Raw genomic sequence first — 24,182 nt, 5'->3', positions numbered from 1 at the left:
AAAAAAAAAGAAAGATTTTTCCATGTAGGAGCAAAGTGTCAGAATAGGCCCGGGAAGGAGGTGATTAAAAGTCATTGGCTACACTTTTTGTATCTGCTGAATCTTAATAAACACAAGAAAAGGTGGTGTTTAAAATGAACAAAATGCTATCAGTTCTACTTTCAGTCGAACAAAAGAGGTGAATATAATGAGGAAAATCTTCAGTAGCACCTAATAATGGTGAATGCAGTACCTTTCATCTATGGAGCTCCATCACCCGCCTAATACAGGCAGCCCCCCCCCCCCCTGTCATTTTATGTCATATCTCCCCTACTCATACATCCACATAGAGGAGCACAGACAGGAAACTACAACTCCCGCAATGCACTGCGCCAACCATCCGCGCATGCACCCGGCTTCCCTCTAGTGGTGGTGTTGGAAGCGCAGTGTGTCTTCTACTCTTCCCTAGCAGTGCCTCGGAAGCACTTCTGACTTCCTTTCATGGCGCCCGCGCAGGCGCGCACGACCACCACCGCGGCGTTCCGCGTAGAACCAGCGATAAAAGGAACGTAAGAGGGAGGCCCGAAGATGTCTAAGGGCCCCGTCCCCACTTCACCGTCCGCCTCGTCCGCTTCCGCGGCAGCAGTGGCGAGCGGGGCGCTCCAGGCTCAACCAGAGAAGCCACAGCACTACACGTACGTAAAAAAAAACACGGCACAAGACGACTGACGTCAGCGGGAGGCGTAAGACACGCGCAATGGCCCGCGCCCAGGCCGGCGGGAACCGGTCAAACCTGGAGAAAGTGGGCGGGGTCTTGTTTGGGCGCCAAGCATGCGGGGCTAAGCGTTGTCAGAGTACACAATGTGTCACCACTTCCGGGAGAGGTCCTCACTAAGGGCTGACTGTGACTGGCACTTCCCCTTTAAGCTGCCTTTTGTTGGTTCACACACCTCTTCCTGTACTCACCCTACGAGGTGCGACCCAGGAGAAGCCTACACACCTCTATATTCTACTATTAATACCTCAGAGGCAGCCTAGACCCACACTGACCCACTCTATTCTACTTCTAATACCTCAGAGCCAGCCTAGACCCACTCTATTCTACTTCTAATACCTCAGAGCCAGCCTAGACCCACACTGACCCACTCTTTTCTACTTCTAATACTTCAAAGCCAGCCTTGACCCACTCTATTCTACTTATAATACCTCAGAACCCAACTAGACCCACTCTATTCTACTTATAATACCTCAGAACCCAACTAGACCCACTCTATTCTACTTCTAATACCTCAGAACCCAACTAGACCCACTCTATTCTACTTCTAATACCCCAGAGCCAGCCTAGACCCACTCTATTCTACTTATAATACCTCAGAGTTCGCCGAGACCCACTCTATTCTACTTGTAATATCTCAGACTTCGTCAAGACCCACTCTATTCTACTTCTTATATCTCAGAGTTCGCCGAGACCCACTCTATGCTACTTATAATACCTCAGAGCCAGCCTAGACCCACTCTATGCTACTTCTAATACCTCAGAGCCAGCCTAGACCCACTCTATGCTACTTCTAATACCTCAGAGCCAGCCTAGACCACTCTATTCTACTTCTAATATCTCAGAGTTCGTCAAGACCCACTCTATTCTACTTCTAATATCTCAGAGTTCGCCGAGACCCACTCTATGCTACTTATAATACCTCAGAGCCAGCCTAGACCCACTCTATTCTACTTATAATACCTCAGAGTTCGCCGAGACCCACTCTATTCTACTTCTAATATCTCAGAGTTCGTCAAGACCCACTCTATTCTACTTCTTATATCTCAGAGTTCGCCGAGACCCACTCTATTCTACTTCTAATACCTCAGAGCCAGCCTAGACCCACTCTATGCTACTTCTAATACCTCAGAGCCAGCCTAGACCCACTCTATGCTACTTCTAATACCTCAGAGCCAGCCTAGACCACTCTATTCTACTTCTAATATCTCAGAGTTCGTCAAGACCCACTCTATTCTACTTCTAATATCTCAGAGTTCGCCGAGACCCACTCTATGCTACTTATAATACCTCAGAGCCAGCCTAGACCCACTCTATTCTACTTCTAATATCTCAGAGTTCGCCGAGACCCACTCTATGCTACTTCTAATACCTCAGAGCCAGCCTAGACCCACTCTATTCTACTTCTAATATCTCAGAGTTCGCTGAGACCCACTCTATGCTACTTCTAATACCTCAGAGCCAGCCTAGACCCACTCTATTCTACTTCTAATACCTCAGAGCCCGCCGAGACCCACTCTATTCTACTTCTAATACCCCAGAGCCAGCCTAGACCCACTCTATTTTACTTCTAATATCTCAGAGTTCGTCAAGACCCACTCTATTCTACTTCTAATATCTCAGAGTTCGCCAAGACCCACTCTATTCTGCTTCTAATATCTCAGAGTTCGCCGAGACCCACTCTATTCTACTTCTAATACCCCAGAGCCAGCCTAGACCCACTCTATTCTACTTCTAATACCTCAGAGCCAGCCTAGACCCACTCTATTCTACTTCTAATATCTCAGAGTTCGTCAAGACCCACTCTATTCTACTTCTAATATCTCAGAGTTCGCCGAGACCCACTCTATGCTACTTCTAATACCTCAGAGCCAGCCTAGACCCACTCTATTCTACTTCTAATATCTCAGAGTTCGCCGAGACCCACTCTATGCTACTTCTAATACCTCAGAGCCAGCCTAGACCCACTCTATTTTACTTCTAATACCTCAGAGCCCGCCGAGACCCACTCTATTCTACTTCTAATACCCCAGAGCCAGCCTAGACCCACTCTATTCTACTTCTAATACCTCAGAGCCAGCCTAGACCCACACTGACCCACTCTTTTCTACTTCTAATACTTCAAAGCCAGCCTTGACCCACTCTATTCTACTTATAATACCTCAGAACCCAACTAGACCCACTCTATTCTACTTATAATACCTCAGAACCCAACTAGACCCACTCTATTCTACTTCTAATACCTCAGAACCCAACTAGACCCACTCTATTCTACTTCTAATACCCCAGAGCCAGCCTAGACCCACTCTATTCTACTTATAATACCTCAGAGTTCGCCGAGACCCACTCTATTCTACTTGTAATATCTCAGAGTTCGTCAAGACCCACTCTATTCTACTTCTTATATCTCAGAGTTCGCCGAGACCCACTCTATTCTACTTCTAATACCTCAGAGCCAGCCTAGACCCACTCTATGCTACTTCTAATACCTCAGAGCCAGCCTAGACCCACTCTATGCTACTTCTAATACCTCAGAGCCAGCCTAGACCACTCTATTCTACTTCTAATATCTCAGAGTTCGTCAAGACCCACTCTATTCTACTTCTAATATCTCAGAGTTCGCCGAGACCCACTCTATGCTACTTATAATACCTCAGAGCCAGCCTAGACCCACTCTATTCTACTTATAATACCTCAGAGTTCGCCGAGACCCACTCTATTCTACTTGTAATATCTCAGAGTTCGTCAAGACCCACTCTATTCTACTTCTTATATCTCAGAGTTCGCCGAGACCCACTCTATTCTACTTCTAATACCTCAGAGCCAGCCTAGACCCACTCTATGCTACTTCTAATACCTCAGAGCCAGCCTAGACCCACTCTATGCTACTTCTAATACCTCAGAGCCAGCCTAGACCACTCTATTCTACTTCTAATATCTCAGAGTTCGTCAAGACCCACTCTATTCTACTTCTAATATCTCAGAGTTCGCCGAGACCCACTCTATGCTACTTATAATACCTCAGAGCCAGCCTAGACCCACTCTATTCTACTTCTAATATCTCAGAGTTCGCCGAGACCCACTCTATGCTACTTCTAATACCTCAGAGCCAGCCTAGACCCACTCTATTCTACTTCTAATATCTCAGAGTTCGCTGAGACCCACTCTATGCTACTTCTAATACCTCAGAGCCAGCCTAGACCCACTCTATTCTACTTCTAATACCTCAGAGCCCGCCGAGACCCACTCTATTCTACTTCTAATACCCCAGAGCCAGCCTAGACCCACTCTATTTTACTTCTAATATCTCAGAGTTCGTCAAGACCCACTCTATTCTACTTCTAATATCTCAGAGTTCGCCAAGACCCACTCTATTCTGCTTCTAATATCTCAGAGTTCGCCGAGACCCACTCTATTCTACTTCTAATACCCCAGAGCCAGCCTAGACCCACTCTATTCTACTTCTAATACCTCAGAGCCAGCCTAGACCCACTCTATTCTACTTCTAATATCTCAGAGTTCGTCAAGACCCACTCTATTCTACTTCTAATATCTCAGAGTTCGCCGAGACCCACTCTATGCTACTTCTAATACCTCAGAGCCAGCCTAGACCCACTCTATTCTACTTCTAATATCTCAGAGTTCGCCGAGACCCACTCTATGCTACTTCTAATACCTCAGAGCCAGCCTAGACCCACTCTATTTTACTTCTAATACCTCAGAGCCCGCCGAGACCCACTCTATTCTACTTCTAATACCCCAGAGCCAGCCTAGACCCACTCTATTCTACTTCTAATATCTCAGAGTCCGTCGAGACCCACTCTATTCTACTTATAATATCTCAGAGTTCGTCAAGACCCACTCTATTCTACTTCTAATATCTCAGAGTTCGTCAAGACCCACTCTATTCTACTTCTAATATCTCAGAGTTCGCCAAGACCCACTCTATTCTACTTCTAATATCTCAGAGTTCCTCAAGACCCACTCTATTCTACTTATAATATGTCAGAGTTCACCGAGACCCACTCTATTCTACTTCTAATATCTCAGAGTTCGCCAAGACCCACTCTATTCTACTTCTAATATCTCAGAGTTCGCCAAGACCCACTCTATTCTACTTCTAATATCTCAGAGTTCGCCGAGACCCACTCTATTCTACTTCTAATACCCCAGAGCCAGCCTAGACCCACTCTATTCTACTTCTAATACCTCAGAGCCAGCCTAGACCCACTCTATTCTACTTCTAATACCTCAGAGCCAGCCTAGACCCATTGTATTCTACTTCTAATACCTCAGAGCCAGCCTAGACCCACTCTATTCTACTTCTAATACATCAGAGCCAGCCTAGACCCACTCTATTCTACTTCTAATACCTCAGAGCCAGCTTAGACCCATTGTATTCTACTTCTAATACCTCAGAGCCAGCCTAGACCCATTGTATTCTACTTCTAATACCTCAGAGCCAGCCTAGACCCACTCTATTCTACTTCTAATGCCTCAGAGCCAGCTTAGACCCACACTTACCCACTCTATTCTACTTCAAATAACCCAGAGCCGGCCTAAAACCACACTGACCCCCTCTATTGTACTTCTAATAAATCAGAGGCAGCCTAGACCCACACTGACCCACTCTGTTCTACTTCTAATACCTCAGAGGCAGCCTAGACCCACACTGACCCACTCTATTCTACTTCTGATACCTCAGAGCCCGCCTAGAGCCACACTGACCCACTCTCAGTCTTCATACCCTGAACATTCACTTCACTACTAATTATGTAAAGTGAATCCCCTCCCCACCTTGGTAGATCTATCAACTATACATAGCAATAATACATAGCACAGCCCTCCCTCCACTGAATGAATGCAAATGATCAGTATTACTCATGAAGAGGAGGGCCCCTTACATTGGGGGCCAGCGGAGGAGGGCTCCCTTCCTTTATATTGGTGGTCAGCAGAGGGAGGCTCCTTTACATTGGTGGTCAGCGTAGGAGGGACCCTTACGTTGGTGGTTAAGTGGAGGAGGGCACCCTTACATTGGTGATCAACGGAGGAGGGCTTACTTACATTGGGGATCAATGAAGGAGGCTCCTTTACATTGGAGGTCAGTGGAGAAGGCCCCCTTACATTGGTGGTCTGCATGGGAGGGCCCTTTACATTGGAGGTCAGCGGAAGAGGGCCCCTTACATTGGTGGTCAACAGAGGAGGGCTCCCTTACATTGATGGTCAACAGAGGAGGGCTCACATACATTGGTGGTCAACAGAGGAGGGCTCCCATACATTGGTGGTCAACAGAGGAGGGCTCCCATACATTGGTGGTCAACAGAAGAGGGCTCCCATACATTGGTGGTCAATGGAGAAGGGCCCCCTTAGATTGGTGGTCTGCATAGAAGGGCCCTTTACATTGGTGGTTAGTGTAGGAGGGCCCCCTTACATTAATGGTCAGCGTAGGAGGGCCCCTTACATTGGTGGTTTAGCGGAGGAGGGTCCCCTACATTGGTGGTCATTGGAGGAGGGCTACCTTACATAGGTTGTCAGCAGAAGAGGGCTCCCTTACATTGGTGGTCAAAGGAGAAGGCCCCCCTTACATTTGTGGTCTGCATAGGAAGGCCCTTTACATTGGTGGTTAGCGGAGGAAGGCCCCCATTATATTGATGGTCAGCGTAGGAGGGCCCTCTACATTGGTGGTCCAGCGGAGGAGGGCTACCTTACATCGGTTGTCAGCAGAAGAGGCTCCCTTACATTAGTGGTCAGTGGAGGAGAGCTCCCTTGCATTTGTGGTCAGTGGAGGAGTGCCCCCTTACATTGGTGGTGAATGGAGGGGGCCCCCTTACATTGGTGGTGGATGGAGAAGGGCCCCCTTACATTGGTGATGAATGGAGGAGGGCCACCTTACATTTGGTGGTGAATGGAGAAGGACCCCCTTACATTGGTGGGGAATGGAGGAGGGCCCCCTTACATTGGTGGTGAATGGAGAAGGGCCCCCTTACATTGGTGGTGAATGGAGAGGGCCACTTACATTGGTGGTGAATGGAGGAGGGCCCCCTTTCATTGGTGGTGAATGGAGGAGGGCCCCTTACATTGATGGTCAGTGTAGGAGGCCCCCTTACATTGGTGGTCAGAATAGGAGGGTCCCTTACATTGGTGGTCAGTGGAGGAGGGCTACCTTACATTGGTGGTCAGTGTAGGAGACCCCCTTACATTGGTGGTCAACTGAGGAGGTATACTCAGGGGTATGAGAGATGATTACGGCCACACACACCTACACAGGTTTAACTGGATGGAATATTGTCTTTATTCAACCTCAACTACTATGTAACTATGTACATTGGTGGTCAGTGGAGGAGGGCCCCTTACATTGGTGGTCAACAGAGAAGGGCTTGGTGGTTAGCAGAGAAAGGCTCCTTATATTGTTAGTGAGCAGAGAAGAGCCCCTTTACATTTGTGGTGGTCAAAATAGCCAATCTGTTGGGTGTCAGTGTAGTGCCTTCTTAGATTAGTGGTCAGTATAAGGAGTGACTTTTACCCATTGGGGTTCAGTAGAAAGAATGTCCCATTATATTGGGGATCAGTAGGAAGAGTGCCTGTTAAATTGAGGGTTACCTTATTACATTGGGAGTCAGTAGAAAGAATGTCCACTCACATGGTGGGATCCATACTACTATGGTACAGTCTGCACTTCTGAGTTTTCATCCAGTGCGTTCCCTAAAAGTTCCACCAGCGGCATTCATTCTGCATGTTCACAAAAACACATCTGAATAAGACATTAAAGGGTGTCAATAGCCAAAACCTCTTCTCCCAGTTTTCATTAGGATACGTAATGCTTAACCCCACTCTTCCTTTTCTGAGTATTTCCCTTTACTTTTTATACTAGACACAACAGAAGTGAGTGAAAATTCCTCCAAAGTGACCTGTCACCAGAACAGTTGTCTCACTTTGAAGATTTTCCCTCTCTCCCTGATTTGGTGATGGCTGTGGTTTCGAGGATTTTCCAACATTTGTTCTCTTGGGGACAAATCTTACCAAGACAAATATAGATCAACCTCAACCCATACACTTCATGCCTCAGATCAGCCCCAACCCATACACTTCATGCCTCAGATCAGCCCCAACCCATACACTTCATGCCTCAGATCAGCCCCAACCCATACACTTCATATCTCAGATCAGCCCCAACCCATACACTTCATGCCTCAGATCAGCCCCAACCCATACACTTCATGCCTCAGATCAGCCCCAACCCATACACTTCATATCTCAGATCAGCCCCAACCCATACACTTCATGCCTCAGATCAGCCCCAACCCATACACTTCATATCTCAGATCAGCCCCAACCCATACACTTCATATCTCAGATCAGCCCCAACCCATACACTTCATGCCTCAGATCAGCCCCAACCCATACACTTCATATCTCAGATCAGCCCCAACCCATACACTTCATGCCTCAGATCAGCCCCAACCCATACACTTCATATCTCAGATCAGCCCCAACCCATACCTCAGATCAGCCCCAAGTTATACACTTCATACCTCATATCGGCCGTAGTCCATACACTTCATACCTCAGTTCATCCCCAGTCCATAAACTTTACACCTCAGATCAGCCCCAATCCATGCACTTCATACCTCAGATCAGCCGCAAGCTATGCACTTCATACCTCAGATTAGAACCCAGAACATAAACTTCATACCTAAGATCAGCCCCAATCCATACACTTCATACCTAAGATCAGCCCCAATCCATACACTTCATACCTAAGATCAGCCCCAATCCATACACTTCATACCTCAGATCAGCCCCAGTCCATACACTTCATACCTCAGATCAGCCCCAGTCCATACACTTCATACCTCAGATCATCCCCAGTCCATACACTTCATACCTCAGATTTGAACCTAGTCCATACACTTCATACTTCAGACCAGCCCCAATCCATACACTTCATACCTCAGATCAACCCCAGTTTATACACTTCATACCTCAGATCAGCCCCAATCCATACACTTTATACCTCAGATCAGCCCCAATCTATACACTTCATACCTAAAATCAACCCCAGTCTTTACACTTCATACCTCAGATCATCCCCACTCCATACACTTCATACCTCAGATTAGAATCTAGTCCATACATTTCATACCTCAGATCAGCCCCAATCCATACACTTCAAACCTCAGTTTGGCCCCACTCCATACGCTTTATACCTTAGATCAGCCCCAGTCCATACGCTTCATACCTCAGATTAGCCCCAGTCCATAGGCTTCATACTTTAGATCAGCCCCAGTTCATACACTTTATACCTCAGATCAGCCCCAGTCTATATACTTCATACCTCAGATCAGCCCCAGTCCATACACTTCATATCTCAGATCAGACCCAATCCACGCACTTCATACCTCAGATTAGAGTCCAGTCAATACACTTCACATCTAAGATTAGAACCCAGTCCATACACTTCATAACTCAGATCAGCCCCAGTCCATACACTTCATAACTCAGATCAGCCCCAGTCCATACACTTCATACGTTAGATCTGCCCCAGTTCATACATTTCTTATCTCAGATCAGCCCCATACCATACACTTTATACCTCAGATTAGAACCCAGTCAATACACATAATACCTCAGATCAGTTGTAGTCCATACACTTCATACCTCAGATCATCCCCAGTCCATACACTTTACACCTCCAATCCGCCGCAAGCCATGCACTTCATATCTCAGATCAGAACCTAGTCCATATACTTCATACCTCAGATCAGCCCCACTCCATGCACTTCAAACCTCAGATCAGCCCCAGTTCATACACTTTATACCTCAGATCAGCCCCAGTCTATACACTTCATACCTCAGATCAGCCCCAATCCATACACTTCATACCTCAGATCGGCCCCAGTCCATACACTTCAAACCTCAGATCGGCCCCAGTCCATACACTTCAAACCTCAGATCGGCCCCAGTCCATACACTTTATACCTGAGATCAGCCCCAGTTCATACACTTCATATCTCAGATCAGCCCCAATCCATACACTTCATACCTCAGATCAGCCCCAATCCATGCACTTCATACCTCAGATTAGAGTCCAGTCAATACACTTCACACCTAAGATTAGAACCCAGTCTATACACTTCATAACTCAGATCAGCCCCAGTCTATACACTTCATAACTCAGATCAGCCCCAGTCTATACACTTCATAACTCAGATCAGCCCCAGTCCATACACTTCATACCTCAGATCTGCTCCAGTTCATACATTTCTTATCTCAGATCAGCCCCATCCCATACACTTTATACCTCAGATTAGAACCCAGTCAATACACTTCATACCTCAGATCAGTCCAAGTCCATACACTTCATATCTCAGACCAGCCCCAATCCATACACTTCATTCCTCAGAACAGCCACAACCCATATACTTCATGTCTCAGATCAGCCCCAGTCTATACACATCATAACTCAGATTACATCCCAGTCCATACACTTCATACCTAAATTCAGCCCCAATCTATACACTTCATACCTCAGATCAGCCCCAATCCATACACTTAATACCTAAAATCAACCCCAGTCTATGCACTTCATACCTGAGATCATCCCCAGTCTATACACTTCATACCTCAGATCATCCCCAGTCCATACACTTCATACCTCAGATCATCCGCAGTCCATACACTTCATACCTCAGATCATCCCCAGTCCATACACTTCATACCTCAGATCATCCCCAGTCCATACACTTCATACCTCAGATTAGAACCTAGTCCATACACTTCATACTTCAGACCAGCCCCAATCTATACACTTCATACCTCAGATCAGCCCCAGTCCATATACTTCAAACCTCAGTTTGGCCCCACTCCATACGCTTTATACCTCAGATCAGCCCCAGTCCATACGCTTCATACCTCAGATTAGCCCCAGTCCATAGGCTTCATACCTCAGATCAGCCCCAGTCCATACACTTCATATACTTCAGATCAGCCCAAGTCCATACACTTCATACCTTAGATCAGCCCCAATCCATGCACTTCATACCTCAGATTATAGTCCAGTCAATATACTTCATACCTCAGATCAGCCCCAGTCCATACACTTCATAACTCAGATCTGCCCCAGTTCATACATTTCTTATCTCAGATCAGCCCCGATCCATACACTTCATAACTCAGATCAGCCCCATACCATACACTTTATACCTCAGATTAGAACCCAGTCAATACACTTTATACCTCAGATCAGCACAAGTCCATACACTTCATTCCTCACAACAGCCACAACCCATATACTTCATGTCTCACATCAGCCCCAGTCTATACACATCATAACTCAGATTACATCCCAGTCCATACACTTCATACCTAAAATCAGCCCCAATCCATACACTTCAAACCTCAGATCAGCCCCAATCTATACACTTCATACCTAAAATCAACCCCAGTCTATACACTTGATAACTCAGATCATCCCCAACCCATACACTTCATACCTCAGATCAGCCCCAATCCACGCACTTCCTACCTCAGATCAGCCCCAGTCCATACACTTGATACCTCAGATCAGCCCCAGTCCATACACTTTATTTCTCAGACCATCCCCAGTCCATACACTTCACACCTCAGATTCGAACCCTGTCCATACACTTCATAACTCAGAACAGCCCCAGTCCATGCACTTTATACCTCAGATTAGAACCCAGTTAATACACTTCATACCTCAGATCAACCCCAATCCATGTACTTCATACCTCAGATCAGCCCCAGTCCATACACTTCATTACTCAGAGCAGACCCAGTCCATACACTTCATACCTCAGTTAACCCAGTTAATACACTTCATACCTCAGATCAATAATCCCAATCCATGCACTTTTTACCTCAGGTCAGCCCCAATCCATGCACTTTATAACTCAGATTAGAACCCAGTCCATACACTTCATATCTCAGATCAGCCCCAATACATACTCTTAATGCCTCAGATCAGCCCCAGTCCATACAGTTCATACCTCAGATCAGTCCCAATCCTTGCACTTCATACCTCAGATTTGAAGCCAGTTCCAACACTTTATACCTCAGATTACAACGCAGTCCATACACTTCATACCTCAGATTAAAATCCAGTCCATACACCTCATACCCCAGATCAGCCCCAATCCATGAACATCATTCCTCAGATCAGCCCCAGTCCATACACTTCATAACTCAGATCCGCCCCAGTCAATACACTTTATACCTCAGATCAGCCCCAATCCATACACTTTATACCTCAGATCAGCCCCAGTCCATATACTTCGTACCTCAGATCAGCCCCAATCCATACACTTCATACCTCAGATTAAAACCCAGTCCATACACTTCATACTGCAAATCAGCCCCAGTCCATACACTTCATTCCTCAGATCAGCCTCAGTATATACTCTTTATACATCGGATTAGAACCCAATCCATACACCTCATACCTCAGATAAACCCCAATCCATGAACATCATTCCTCAGATCAGCCCCAGTCCATACACTTCATAACTCAGATCCGCCCCAGTCCATACACTTCATAACTCAGATCCGCCCCAGTCAATACACTTCAAACCTCAGATCAGCCCCAGTCCATACACTTTATACCTCAGATTAGAACTCAGTCCATACACTTCATACCTCAGATTAGATCCCAGTCCATACGCTTCATACCTCACATAAGAACCCAGTCATTACAATTCATTACTCAGATCAACCCCAATCCCTACACTTCTTTCCCCAGACCAGCCCCACCCCATGCATTTCATATCTCAAATCAGCCCCAGTCTATACATATCATAACTCAGATTACATCCCAGTCCATACATTTCATACCACATATCAGCCCCATTACATGCACTTCATACCTCAGATCAGCCCAAATCCATACACTTCATACTTCAGATCAACCCCAGTACATACACTTCATACCTCAGATCAGCCCCATTCCATGCACTTCATACCTCAGATCATCCCCAATCAATGCACTTTAAACCTCAGATCAGCCCCAATCCATACACTTCATACTACAGATCAACCCCAGTCCATACAATTCTTACCTCAGATCAACTCCAATGCATGAACTTCATACCTCAGATCAGCCCCAATCCATACACTTCATACCTCAGGTTACAACCCTGTCCATACTCGTCATACCTCAGATCAGTCCCAGTCCATACACTTCAAAACTCAGGTCAGCCCCAGTCCATACACCGCATAACTCAGATCAGTCCAAGTCCATACACTTCCTACCTCAGATTATAACCCAGTCCATACACTTCATACCTCAGATTAGAACCCAATCCAATCACTTCATACTAACTCCAACCCATGTACTTCATACTTCAGATCAGCCCCAGTCCTTACACTTCATACCTCAGATTAGAACCCAGTCAAAAAGAAAAAAAAAAAACTCGGCCAATACACTTCATTTCTCAGATCAACCCCAATCCCTACACTTCATTCCTCAGAACAGCCCCAGTCTATACACATCATAACTCAGATTAAAGCCCAATCCATACACTTCATACCTCAGACCAGTCCCAGTCCATACATTTCAAACCTCAGATCAGCCCCGATCCATACACTTCATACCTCAGATCAGCCCCGATCCATACACTTCATACCTCAGACCAGTCCCAGTCCATACATTTCAAACCTCAGATCAGCCCCGATCCATACACTTCATACCTCAGATCAGCCCCGATCCATACACTTCATACCTCAGACCAGTCCCAGTCCATACATTTCAAACCTCAGATCAGCCCCGATCCATACACTTCATACCTCAGATCAGCCCCGATCCATACACTTCATACCTCAGATCAGCCCCAGTCCATACACTTCATACCTCAGATCATCCCCAGTCCATACACTTCATAACTCAGATTAGAACTCAGTCCATACATTTCATACCTCAGTTTAGAAGTCTGGCCATACACTTCATACCTCAGATTAGAACCCAGTCTATACACTTCATACCTCAGTTTAGAAGTCTGTCCATACATTTCATACCTCAGATCAGTTCCAGTCCATACACTTCATAACTCAGACCAGCCCCAGTCCATACACTTCATACTTCATATTAGAACCCAGTCAATACACTTCATACCTCAGATCGACCCCAATCCATGCACTTCATACCTCGGATCAGCCCCAGTCCATACACTTCATACCTCAGAGCAGCCCCAGTCCATACACTTCATACCTCAGATCATCCCCAATCAATGCACTTCATACCTCAGATCAGCCCCAGTCCATACACTTCATACCTCAGATCGACCCTAATCCATGCACTTCATACCTCGGATCAGCCCCAGTCCATACACTTCATACCTCAGAGCAGCCCCAGTCCATACACTTCATACCTCAGATCATCCCCAATCAATGCACTTCATACCTCAGATCAGCCCCAGTCCATACACTTCATACCTCAGATCGACCCTAATCCATGCACTTCATACCTCGGATCAGCCCCAGTCCATACACTTCATACCTCAGAGCAGCCCCAGTCCATACACTTCATACCTCAGATCATCCCCAATCAATGCACTTCATACCTAGGATAAACCCCAGTTCATACACTTCATACCTCAGATTAGCCCCAGTCCATGCACTTCATACCTTAGATTAGAATCCAGTCCATACATTTCATACCTCAGATTATATTCCAGTCCATACTATACTTCATGCCTGAGATTAGAACCCAATCTATACACTTCATACCTCAGATCAACCCCAATCCATGAGTTTCATACCTCAGGTCAGCCCCAGTCCATACACTTCATACCTCAGATTAGAACCCAATCAAAACACTTTATACCTCAGACTAGCTCCAACCCATATTCGTCATACTTCTGATCAGCATCAATCCATACACTTCATACCTCTAGATTAGAACCCAGTCCATACACTTCATACCTCATATTGAAGCCTAGTCAATACACTTCATACCTCAGATCAACCCCAGTTGATGCACTTCATACCTCAGATCAGCCCCAGTCCATACACTTCATAACTCAGATTAGAACCCAGTCCATACATTTCATACCTCAGATTTGAACCCAGTACATAGACTTCATACCTCCGATTAAAACCCAGTCCATACCCATCATACATGGGATCAGTCCCAGTCCATACACTTTATACCTCAGTCCAGCTCCAACCCATATACTTCATACTTCAGATCAGCCTCAATCCATACACTTCATACCTCAGATTAGAGTCCAGTCCATACACTTCACACCTAAGATTAGAACCCAGTCTATACACTTCATAACTCAGATCAGCCCCAGTCTATACACTTCATAACTCAGATCAGCCCCAGTCTATACACTTCATAACTCAGATCAGCCCCAGTCCATACACTTCATACCTCAGATCTGCTCCAGTTCATACATTTCTTATCTCAGATCAGCCCCATCCCATACACTTCATACCTTGCACCAGCCCCAGTCCATACACTTCATACCTCCAGATTAGAACCCATTCCATACACTTCATACCTCAGACCAGCCCCATCCCATACACTTCATACCTTGCACCAGCCCCGGTCCATATACTTCATACCTTGCACCAGCCCCAGTCCATACACTTCATACCTCCGATTATTACCCAGTCCATACACTTCATACCTCAGATTAGAACCTAATCCATACACTTTATACCTCAGACCATCTCCAACCTATATACTTCATACTTCAGATCAGCCTCAGTCCATACACTTCAGACTTCAGTTGTCAAATGTCACTATCCCACCATTTCATACAGCTGACAGAGTCATTCTATAATCCCAGTATGTGTTGATATCCGTTATATTTTTTTCAATCATAGGAGTACTCTACCTAGTATGAGAATGTTTAAATGTACCGATTGCAAACAGTTTGAATATCATCTCCAGTATAATTATAGTAGCTCTGTAGTCTTGCAGGCGTGCGTGCACGGGGCAGACAAGGAGCAAGCTAAATGAAACTCCTGTACCCAAACCAAGTCAAATAAAAAAAAGCTTCTTTAGGCCAGCACCCTACATCCTGGTCAAATATGTACAATTTTCATTCACTTATTTATTCTATCAAAATTCACAAGAAAATGTTTCAGTGGAGCCATTTTCATCTGACTGACCAGTTTAATTACCTGAAACATGGGTCATGTCAGGTGAAAACAAACTGAAATTAGGCTTACAGGGGGCTTTTCAAGTCTGTGAGCTGATGGGCAGAAGACGGGGTACTTTGGTGGACCTAAAGGACAACTAAAACAAAACTTTGCTTTTATTTTTGGATAGAGTGGAGAGGAATTTAAACATCTGTCAGTTTTTATTGCTGTCTATACCTCTATTTAAGAGATTCCCCCTCTATTTGTCTTCTTACCATTATCATTCAAAGTTAAAGTAAAAGAAAATACCAAATTTTGGGTTGCCCCCAGAAAAGTAATAGCGGGGAACTGTCTGCTTTGGCTATGTGACAGTAAGTGAAGGGAAATCTCCCCAAGGGTCACAGCAAATTAAAAAACTGACAGGGGTTATAACCCTCCCTTACTTACTCTATCCAAAATGAAAAAAAAAGCCTATAGTGCTACTTTAGGATGAACCTATCCATCTACAGTGGGGATCGAAAGTTTGGGCACCCCAGGTAAAAATTTGTATTAATGTGCATAAAGAAGCCAAGGAAAGATGGAAAAATCTCCAAAAGGCATCAAATTACAGATTAGACATTCTTATAAGATGTCAACAAAAGTCAGATATTATTTCCATCATTTACACTTTCAAAATTACAGAAAAGAAAAAAATGGTGTCTGCAAAAGTTTGGGCACCCTGCAGAATTTATAGCATGCACTGCCCCCTTTGCAAGGCTGAGACCTGCCAGTGTCATGGATTGTTCTCAAATATGGTCTGGGAAGACCAGGTGATGTCAATCTCAAAGGTTCTAAATGCCCAGACTCATCTGACCTTGCCCCAACAATCAGCACCATGGGGTCTTCTAAGCAGTTGTCTAGAAAACTGAAACTGAAAATAGTTGACGCTCACAAAGCTGGAAAAGGCTATAAGAAGATAGCAAAGCGTTTTCAGATGTCAATATCCTCTGTTCGAAATGTAATTAAGAAATGGCAGTCATCAGGAACAGTGGAAGTTAAAGCAAGATCTGGAAGACTAAGAAAAATATCAGACAGAACAGCTCGCAGGATTGTGAGAAAAACTATTCAAAACCCACGTTTGACTGCACGATCCCTCCAGAAAGATCTGGCAGACACTGGAGTTGTGGTACACTATTCCACTATAAAGAGATATTTGTACAAATATGGTCTTCATGGAAGAGTCGATCAGAAGAAAACCTCTTCTACGTCCTCAGCACAAAAATCAGCGTTTGAACTTTGCAAATGAACATATAGACAAGCCTGATGCATTTTGGAAACAAGTTCTGTGGACCGATGAGGTTAAAATTGAACTTTTTGGCCGGAATGAGCAAAGGTACGTTTGGAGAAGAAGTGGCACAGAATTTAATGAACAGAACCTCTGTCCAACTGTTAAGCATGGGGGCGGATCAATCTTGCTTTGGGGTTGTATTGCAGCCAGTGGCACAGGAAACATCTCATGAGTAGAAGGAAAAATGGATTCAATAAAATTTCAGCAAATTTTGGATGGTAACTTGATGCCATCTGTGAAAAAGCTGAAGTTAAAGAGAGGATGGCTTCTACAAATGGATAATGATCCTAAACACACCTCGATATCCACGGGGGATTACATCAAGAGGCGTAAACTGAAGGTTTTGCCATGGCCTTCACAATCTCCTGACCTCAACATAATTGAAAATCTATGGATAGACCTTAAAAGAGCAGTGCGTGACAGACAGCCCAGAAATCTCAAAGAACGGGAAGACTTTTGTAAGGAAGAATGGGCAAAGATACCTCAAACAAGAATTGAAAGACTCTTGGCTGGCTACAAAAAGCGTTTACAAGCTGTGATACTTGCCAAAGGGGGCAGTACAAGATATTAACTCTGCAGGGTGCCAAAACTTTTGCAGATGCCATTTTTTTTGTTTTCTGTTATTTTGCAAGTCTAAATGATGGAAATAAAATCTAACTTTTGTTGACATATAAGAATGTCTAATCTGTAATTTGATGCCTTTTGGATATTTTTCCTTGGCTTCTTTATGCTAATTAATACACATTTTTACCTGGGGTGCCCAAACTTTCGATCCCCACTTTATATATGTGTATATATATATATATATATATATATATATATATACATACACACACAGTTTCTCACAAAAGTGAGTACACCCCTCACATTTTTGTAAAGATTTTATTATATCTTTTTATGTGACAACACTGAAGAAATGACACTTTGCTACAATGTAAAGTAGTGAGTGTACAGCTTGTATAACAGTGTAAATTTGCTGTCCCCTCAAAATAACTCAACACACAGCCATTAATGTCTAAACCGCTGGCAACAAAAGTGAGTACACCCCTAAGTGAAAATGTCCAAATTGGGCCCAATTAGCCATTTTCCCTCCCCAATGTCATGTGACTTTTTAGTGTTACAAGATCTCAGGTGTAAATGGGGAGCAGGTGTGTTAAATTTGGCGTTATTGCTCTTACTCTCTCATACTGGTCACTGAAAGTTTAACATGGCACCTCAAGGCAAAGAACTCTCTGAGGATCTGAAAAAAAGAATTGTTGCTCTACATAAAGATCGCCCAGGCTATAAGAAGATTGCCAACACCCTGAAACCGAGCTGCAGCGCAGTGGCCAAGACTATACAGCGGTTTACCAGGACAGGTTCCACTCAGAACAGGCCTCGCCATGGCCAACCAAAGTAGTTGAGTGCACATGCTCAGCGTCATATCCAGACGTTGTCTTTAAGAAATAGACGTATGAGTGCTGCCAGCATTGCTGCAGAGGTTGAAGGCTTGGGGGTGGGGGGTCAGCCTGTCAGTGCTCAGACCATACGCTGCACACTGCATCAAATTGGTCTGCATGACTGTCATCCCAGAAGGAAGCCTCTTCTAAAGATGATGCACAAGAAAGCCCGCAAACAGTTTGCTGAAGACAAGCAGATTAAGTACATGGATTACTGGAACCATGTCCTGTGGTTCTGATGAGACCAAGATAAACTTATTTGGTTCAGATGGTGTCAAGCGTGTGTGGCGGCAACCAAGTAAGGAGTATGAAGACAAGTGTGTCTTGCCTACAGTCAAGCATGGTGGTGGGAGTGTCATGGTCTGGGGATGCATGAGTGCTGCCAGCGCTGAGGAGCTACAGTTCATTGAGGGGACCATGAATGCCAACATGTACTGTGACATACTGAAGCAGAGCATGATCCCCTCCCTTCGGAGACTGGGCCACAGGGCAGTATTCTAACATGATAATGACCCCAAACACACCTCCAAGGCGACCTCTGCGTTGCTAAAGAAGCTGAGGGTAAAGGTGATGGACTGGCCAAGGATGTCTCCAGACATAAACCCTATTGAGCATCTGTGGGGCATCCTCGAACAGAAGGTGGAGGAGTGCAAGGTCTCTAACACTCACCAGCTCCGTGATGTCATGGAGGAGTGGAAGAGGACTCCAGTGGCAACCTGTGAAGCTCTGGTAAACTCCATGCCCAAGAGGATTAAGGCAGTGCTGGAAAATAATGGTGGCCACACAAAATATTCACACTTTGGGCCCAATTTGGACATTTTCACTTAGGGGTGTCCATAGAAAAGTCCAATGCCAAAATAAAGGTTGTGAAAACTTGTGCAGGTACCCCTTACCAAATAGTTGATATAGAAAAGCCAAGTGATGAATATTCAATTATCCTCACAGACGGGACACACTATTCACCCAATGACATTGGGGCTTCTCAGCAGAGGGCATTAAAGTAAAAGAAAATGGACACCATAGTGTAAATCCAACTTAAAAGGAGTTAAACACCAAAAATTGATATTCAGGCCCTGTTCAGGTACCGCTTACCAGAAATAAGTTGATGTAAGGCCAAACAGTATAAGGAGACTCCAGGTATGCCTCAGATAATGGGGATCGAGGGACCTTAATGATGTCAGTATGGAACTCCAGCAACGTGTAGATTGAGTGATGAAAAATAAAACAAGGCAAACGCCATAGCGTAAAACCAAAAAAACAGGACAAAAATCACCCAAGTGATGTGCACACAACAGGTCTCGTGAGGGAAGAGTCAGTGCATATGGGGGACCAATCACCAAATAAACTCCATAGGTACCCCTTACCAAACACTGAATGGATTGGGAGCAAAACAAAGGAGTATGTGGGGTGTCAAACCAATGAAGATGGCTGCTTACCGGATGGATAGGAAACAGAAAAAAGAGGGACACCAAACATGCAGACCGAATGACCAGTGGTGTGTATGGGTACTCTTACCAGCTTCAATGGTTAAACAGGCAGGGATGTGAAACTCAGCTCAGGTTCCCAGGAGAAAAACGACCAGCTCAACAGATGATTGAATGGGTAAGGGAATCCAGTAATTGACACTCAAAACGGGACTTCTCCAAGGGGCTCAGGGCTCAGAGGTAGATGAGAGGGCAGCCGAAGAACACAGAGGAGAGAGCCATAGTGTAAAACCCCAATAACATTTATTGTAGAAAAAGAATAAAACTTACAAGCATCGGAAGAAATAAGCATGTACAGGGAGATGTGCGAGCCGCCGGCCGGACGGCTCCGCTCGCCCGTCCTTCAAAGGTGGATCACGTGGGGATGACGTCAGCACGCCGCGTCCTGACGCGTTTCATCAAAGATGATATTATCAAAGGTTTGATAATATCATCTTTGATGAAACGCGCCAGGACGCGGCGTGCTGACGTCATCCCCACGTGATCCACCTTTGAAGGACGGGCGAGCGGAGCCGTCCGGCCGGCGGCTCGCACATCTCCCTGTACATGCTTATTTCTTCCGATGCTTGTAAGTTTTATTCTTTTTCTACAATAAATGTTATTGGGGTTTTACACTATGGCTCTCTCCTCTGTGTTCTTCGGCTGCCCTCTCATGTACCTCTGAGCCCTGAGCCCCTTGGAGAAGTCCCGTTTTGAGTGTCAATTACTGGATTCCCTTACCCATTCAATCATCTGTTGAGCTGGTCGTTTTTCTCCTGGGAACCTGAGCTGAGTTTCACATCCCTGCCTGTTTAACCATTGAAGCTGGTAAGAGTACCCATACACACCACTGGTCATTCGGTCTGCATGTTTGGTGTCCCTCTTTTTTCTGTTTCCTATCCATCCGGTAAGCAGCCATCTTCATTGGTTTGACACCCCACATACTCCTTTGTTTTGCTCCCAATCCATTCAGTGTTTGGTAAGGGGTACCTATGGAGTTTATTTGGTGATTGGTCCCCCATATGCACTGACTCTTCCCTCACGAGACCTGTTGTGTGCACATCACTTGGGTGATTTTTGTCCTGTTTTTTTGGTTTTACGCTATGGCGTTTGCCTTGTTTTATTTTTCATCACTCAATCTACACGTTGCTGGAGTTCCATACTGACATCATTAAGGTCCCTCGATCCCCATTATCTGAGGCATACCTGGAGTCTCCTTATACTGTTTGGCCTTACATCAACTTATTTCTGGTAAGCGGTACCTGAACAGGGCCTGAATATCAATTTTTGGTGTTTAACTCCTTTTAAGTTGGATTTACACTATGGTGTCCATTTTCTTTTACTTTAATGCCCTCTGCTGAGAAGCCCCAATGTCATTGGGTGAATAGTGTGTCCCGTCTGTGAGGATAATTGAATATTCATCACTTGGCTTTTCTATATCAACTATTTGGTAAGGGGTACCTGCACAAGTTTTCACAACCTTTATTTTGGCATTGGACTTTTCTATGGACTATTTCAGTTGATGGTTCAACACACAGCGCAGCTTATTTTTTACTATTTATTTTGGGGTGTCTGTCGCACTTGAAGTTGCTGCTTATTGTTTTGAATTAGCGCAGTTGTTTTCCCTTTATTTCTTTCACTTAGGGGTGTACTCACTTTTGTTGCCAGCGGCTTAGACATTAATGGCTGTGTGTTGAGTTATTTTGAGGGGACAGCAAATTTACACTGGTATACAAGCTGTGCACTCACTACTTTACCTTATAGCAAAGTGTAATTTCTTTAGTGTTGTCACATGAAAAGGTACAATAAAATATTTACAAAAATGTGAGGGGTGTACTTACTTTTGTGAGATCCTGTACACACACACACACGCACGCACGCACGCACGCACACACACACACACAGATCAAAAAATGAAAGGAACACTTTGAAAACACATCCGATCTCAATGGGTAAAAATATCATGCTGGATATCTATACTAATATGAACTGGGTAATGTGTTAGGAAAGAAAGGATGCCACATCATTTGACGGAACTAAAAAATATCAACCTATAGAGGGCTGAATTCAAAGACATCCCAAAAATCTAAATAGTGAAAAAATGATACAACAGGCTAGTCCATATTGCTTAAATTTCATTGCAGCAATTCAAAATGGTAGTTTGTATGGCCTCACGTGCTTGTATGCATGCCTGACAATGTCAGGGAATGCTCCTAATGAGACGACGGATGCTGTTCTAGGGTATTTCCTCCCAGATCAGGACCAGAGCATTACTCCTGAACTGACTGAGGAGAGCTCCTGAACTGACTGAGGTGCAACCTGGTGGCGTCGGATGGACCAAAACATAATGTTCCAAAGGTGTTCTATTGGATTTAGGCCAGGCGAGTGTGGGGGCCATTCAATGGTATCAATTCCTTCATCTTCCAGGAGCTGGCTGCATACTCTCGTCACATGAGGCTGAGCATTGTCGTGCACCAGGAGGAACCCAGGACCCACTGCACCAGCGTAGGGTCGTACAGTGGGTCCAAGGATTTCCTCCTGATACCTAATGGCAGTTAGGCTGCCATTGTCTAACCTGTAGAGGTCTGTGCATCCCTCCATGGATATGCCTCATCAGACCATCACTGACCCACCACAAAACCGGTCATGCTGAACGATGTTACAGGCAGCATAACATTCTTCAGACCTGGCTTCTCCAGACCATTTCATGTCTGACAAATGTACTCAGGGTGAACCTGCTCTCATCTGTGAAAAGCATAAGGTGTCAGTGGCGGACCTGCCAATTCTGGTGTTCAATGGCGAATGCCAGTCAAGCTCCGCAGTGCCGGGCAGTGAGCACAGGGCCCACTAGAGGACGTCTGGCCCTCAGGCCACCCTCATGAAGTCTGTTTCTGCTTGTTTGGTTAGAGACATTCACACCAGCGGCCTGCTGGAGGTCATTTTGTAGGGCTCTGGCAGTGCTTATCCTGTTCCTTGCACGAAGGAGCAGATACCGGTCCTGCTGATGGGTTAAGGATCTTATACAGCCCTTCCCAGCTCTCTAGAATAACTGCCTGTCTCCTGGAATATCCTCCATGCTCTTGAGACTGTAGTGGGAGACATAGTAAACCTTCTGTCAATGGCACGTATTGATGAGCCATCCTGGAGGAGTGGGACTACCTCTACAACCTCTATAGGGTCCAGGTATCGCCTCATGCTGCCAGTAGTGACACTGACCCTAGCCAAATGCAAAACTAGTGGAAAACAGTCAAAGAAGATGAGTAGGGGAAAAAAATCTAAGTGACCTCCACCTGTAAAACCATTCCTGTTTTGGAAGCCGTCTCATTGTTACCCATCTAGTGCACCTGTTAATTTTATTAACACCAAAGCAGCTGAAACTGAATACCAACTCCCTCTGCTACTTAACTGACCAGATCATTATCCCAGGAGTTTAATTGACTTCATGCTACACTCTGATTGAAAAGTGTTCCTTTAATTTTCTTGAGCAGTATGTGTGTGTGTATGTATGTGTGTGAATATATATGTGTGTGTGTGCATGTGTATAAATATATATACACACACACACATTTTTTTTTTTTTTTTGCAATATGCACCTACAAGTTTGGCAAGTCAAAATTACACACAATTTTAAACCTAAATATATTCAGTACTTATTTCCTCAACACAGTCTAGTATTTTATATTTACTTCAAAGTTTAGACATCTTATTGGGGATGTTTCCCTTCACTTCCTGTCCCATAGCCAAAACAGGAAGTGAGAGGAAGTCCCTGCAAATTAAGGGAATCCCTTGAGGACCCCCAGGTCACCAGAACTATTGTCCCCATTAGAGTTCCCCTTCATTACTTTTCTGGGGACAACCCAAAATGTGGAATTTTCTTCTACTTTCACGTTCAATGATAATTGTGTGCCCCCATTAAGAATTTCCTTAATGGGGGCACAGACAGCAATAAAAACTGAATGATGTTTTAATGCCTCTCCACTCTATCTAAAGCTAAAAAAAAAAAAAAAAGTTTTTCTTTAGTTATCCTTTAGGTCCATGAATGTACCCTGTATTCTGCCCTTCATCTCACAGATTTGAAAAGCCCCCTGTAAGCC

At 44.9% G+C, this 24,182-nt stretch overlaps 1 protein-coding gene across 3 annotated transcripts in view; it reads left to right on the top strand.

Annotated features, from left to right (window-relative positions):
* Positions 1-455: 455 nt before the first annotated feature.
* UNK (unk zinc finger) overlaps positions 456-24,182 on the top strand; it is a 125,323-nt gene continuing 101,596 nt past the window's right edge. For 2 of the 3 annotated variants that reach the window (XM_082272720.1, XM_082272718.1), the window contains exon 1: positions 456-674. In XM_082272720.1, the coding sequence (XP_082128846.1) occupies positions 568-674 (107 nt within the window). In that variant the 5' untranslated portion in view covers positions 456-567. The remainder of the gene's footprint in view (positions 675-24,182) is intronic. The other variant, XM_082272719.1, reaches the window with a different exon arrangement.

This window comes from Pelophylax lessonae (genome assembly GCF_965119305.1).
Source record: "Pelophylax lessonae genome assembly, chromosome: 11".
In the NCBI taxonomy this organism is placed as follows: Eukaryota; Metazoa; Chordata; class Amphibia; order Anura; family Ranidae; genus Pelophylax; species Pelophylax lessonae.
Note: the sequence above shows the minus strand (reverse complement) of the source record. Positions and strands in the feature narration are given on the sequence as shown.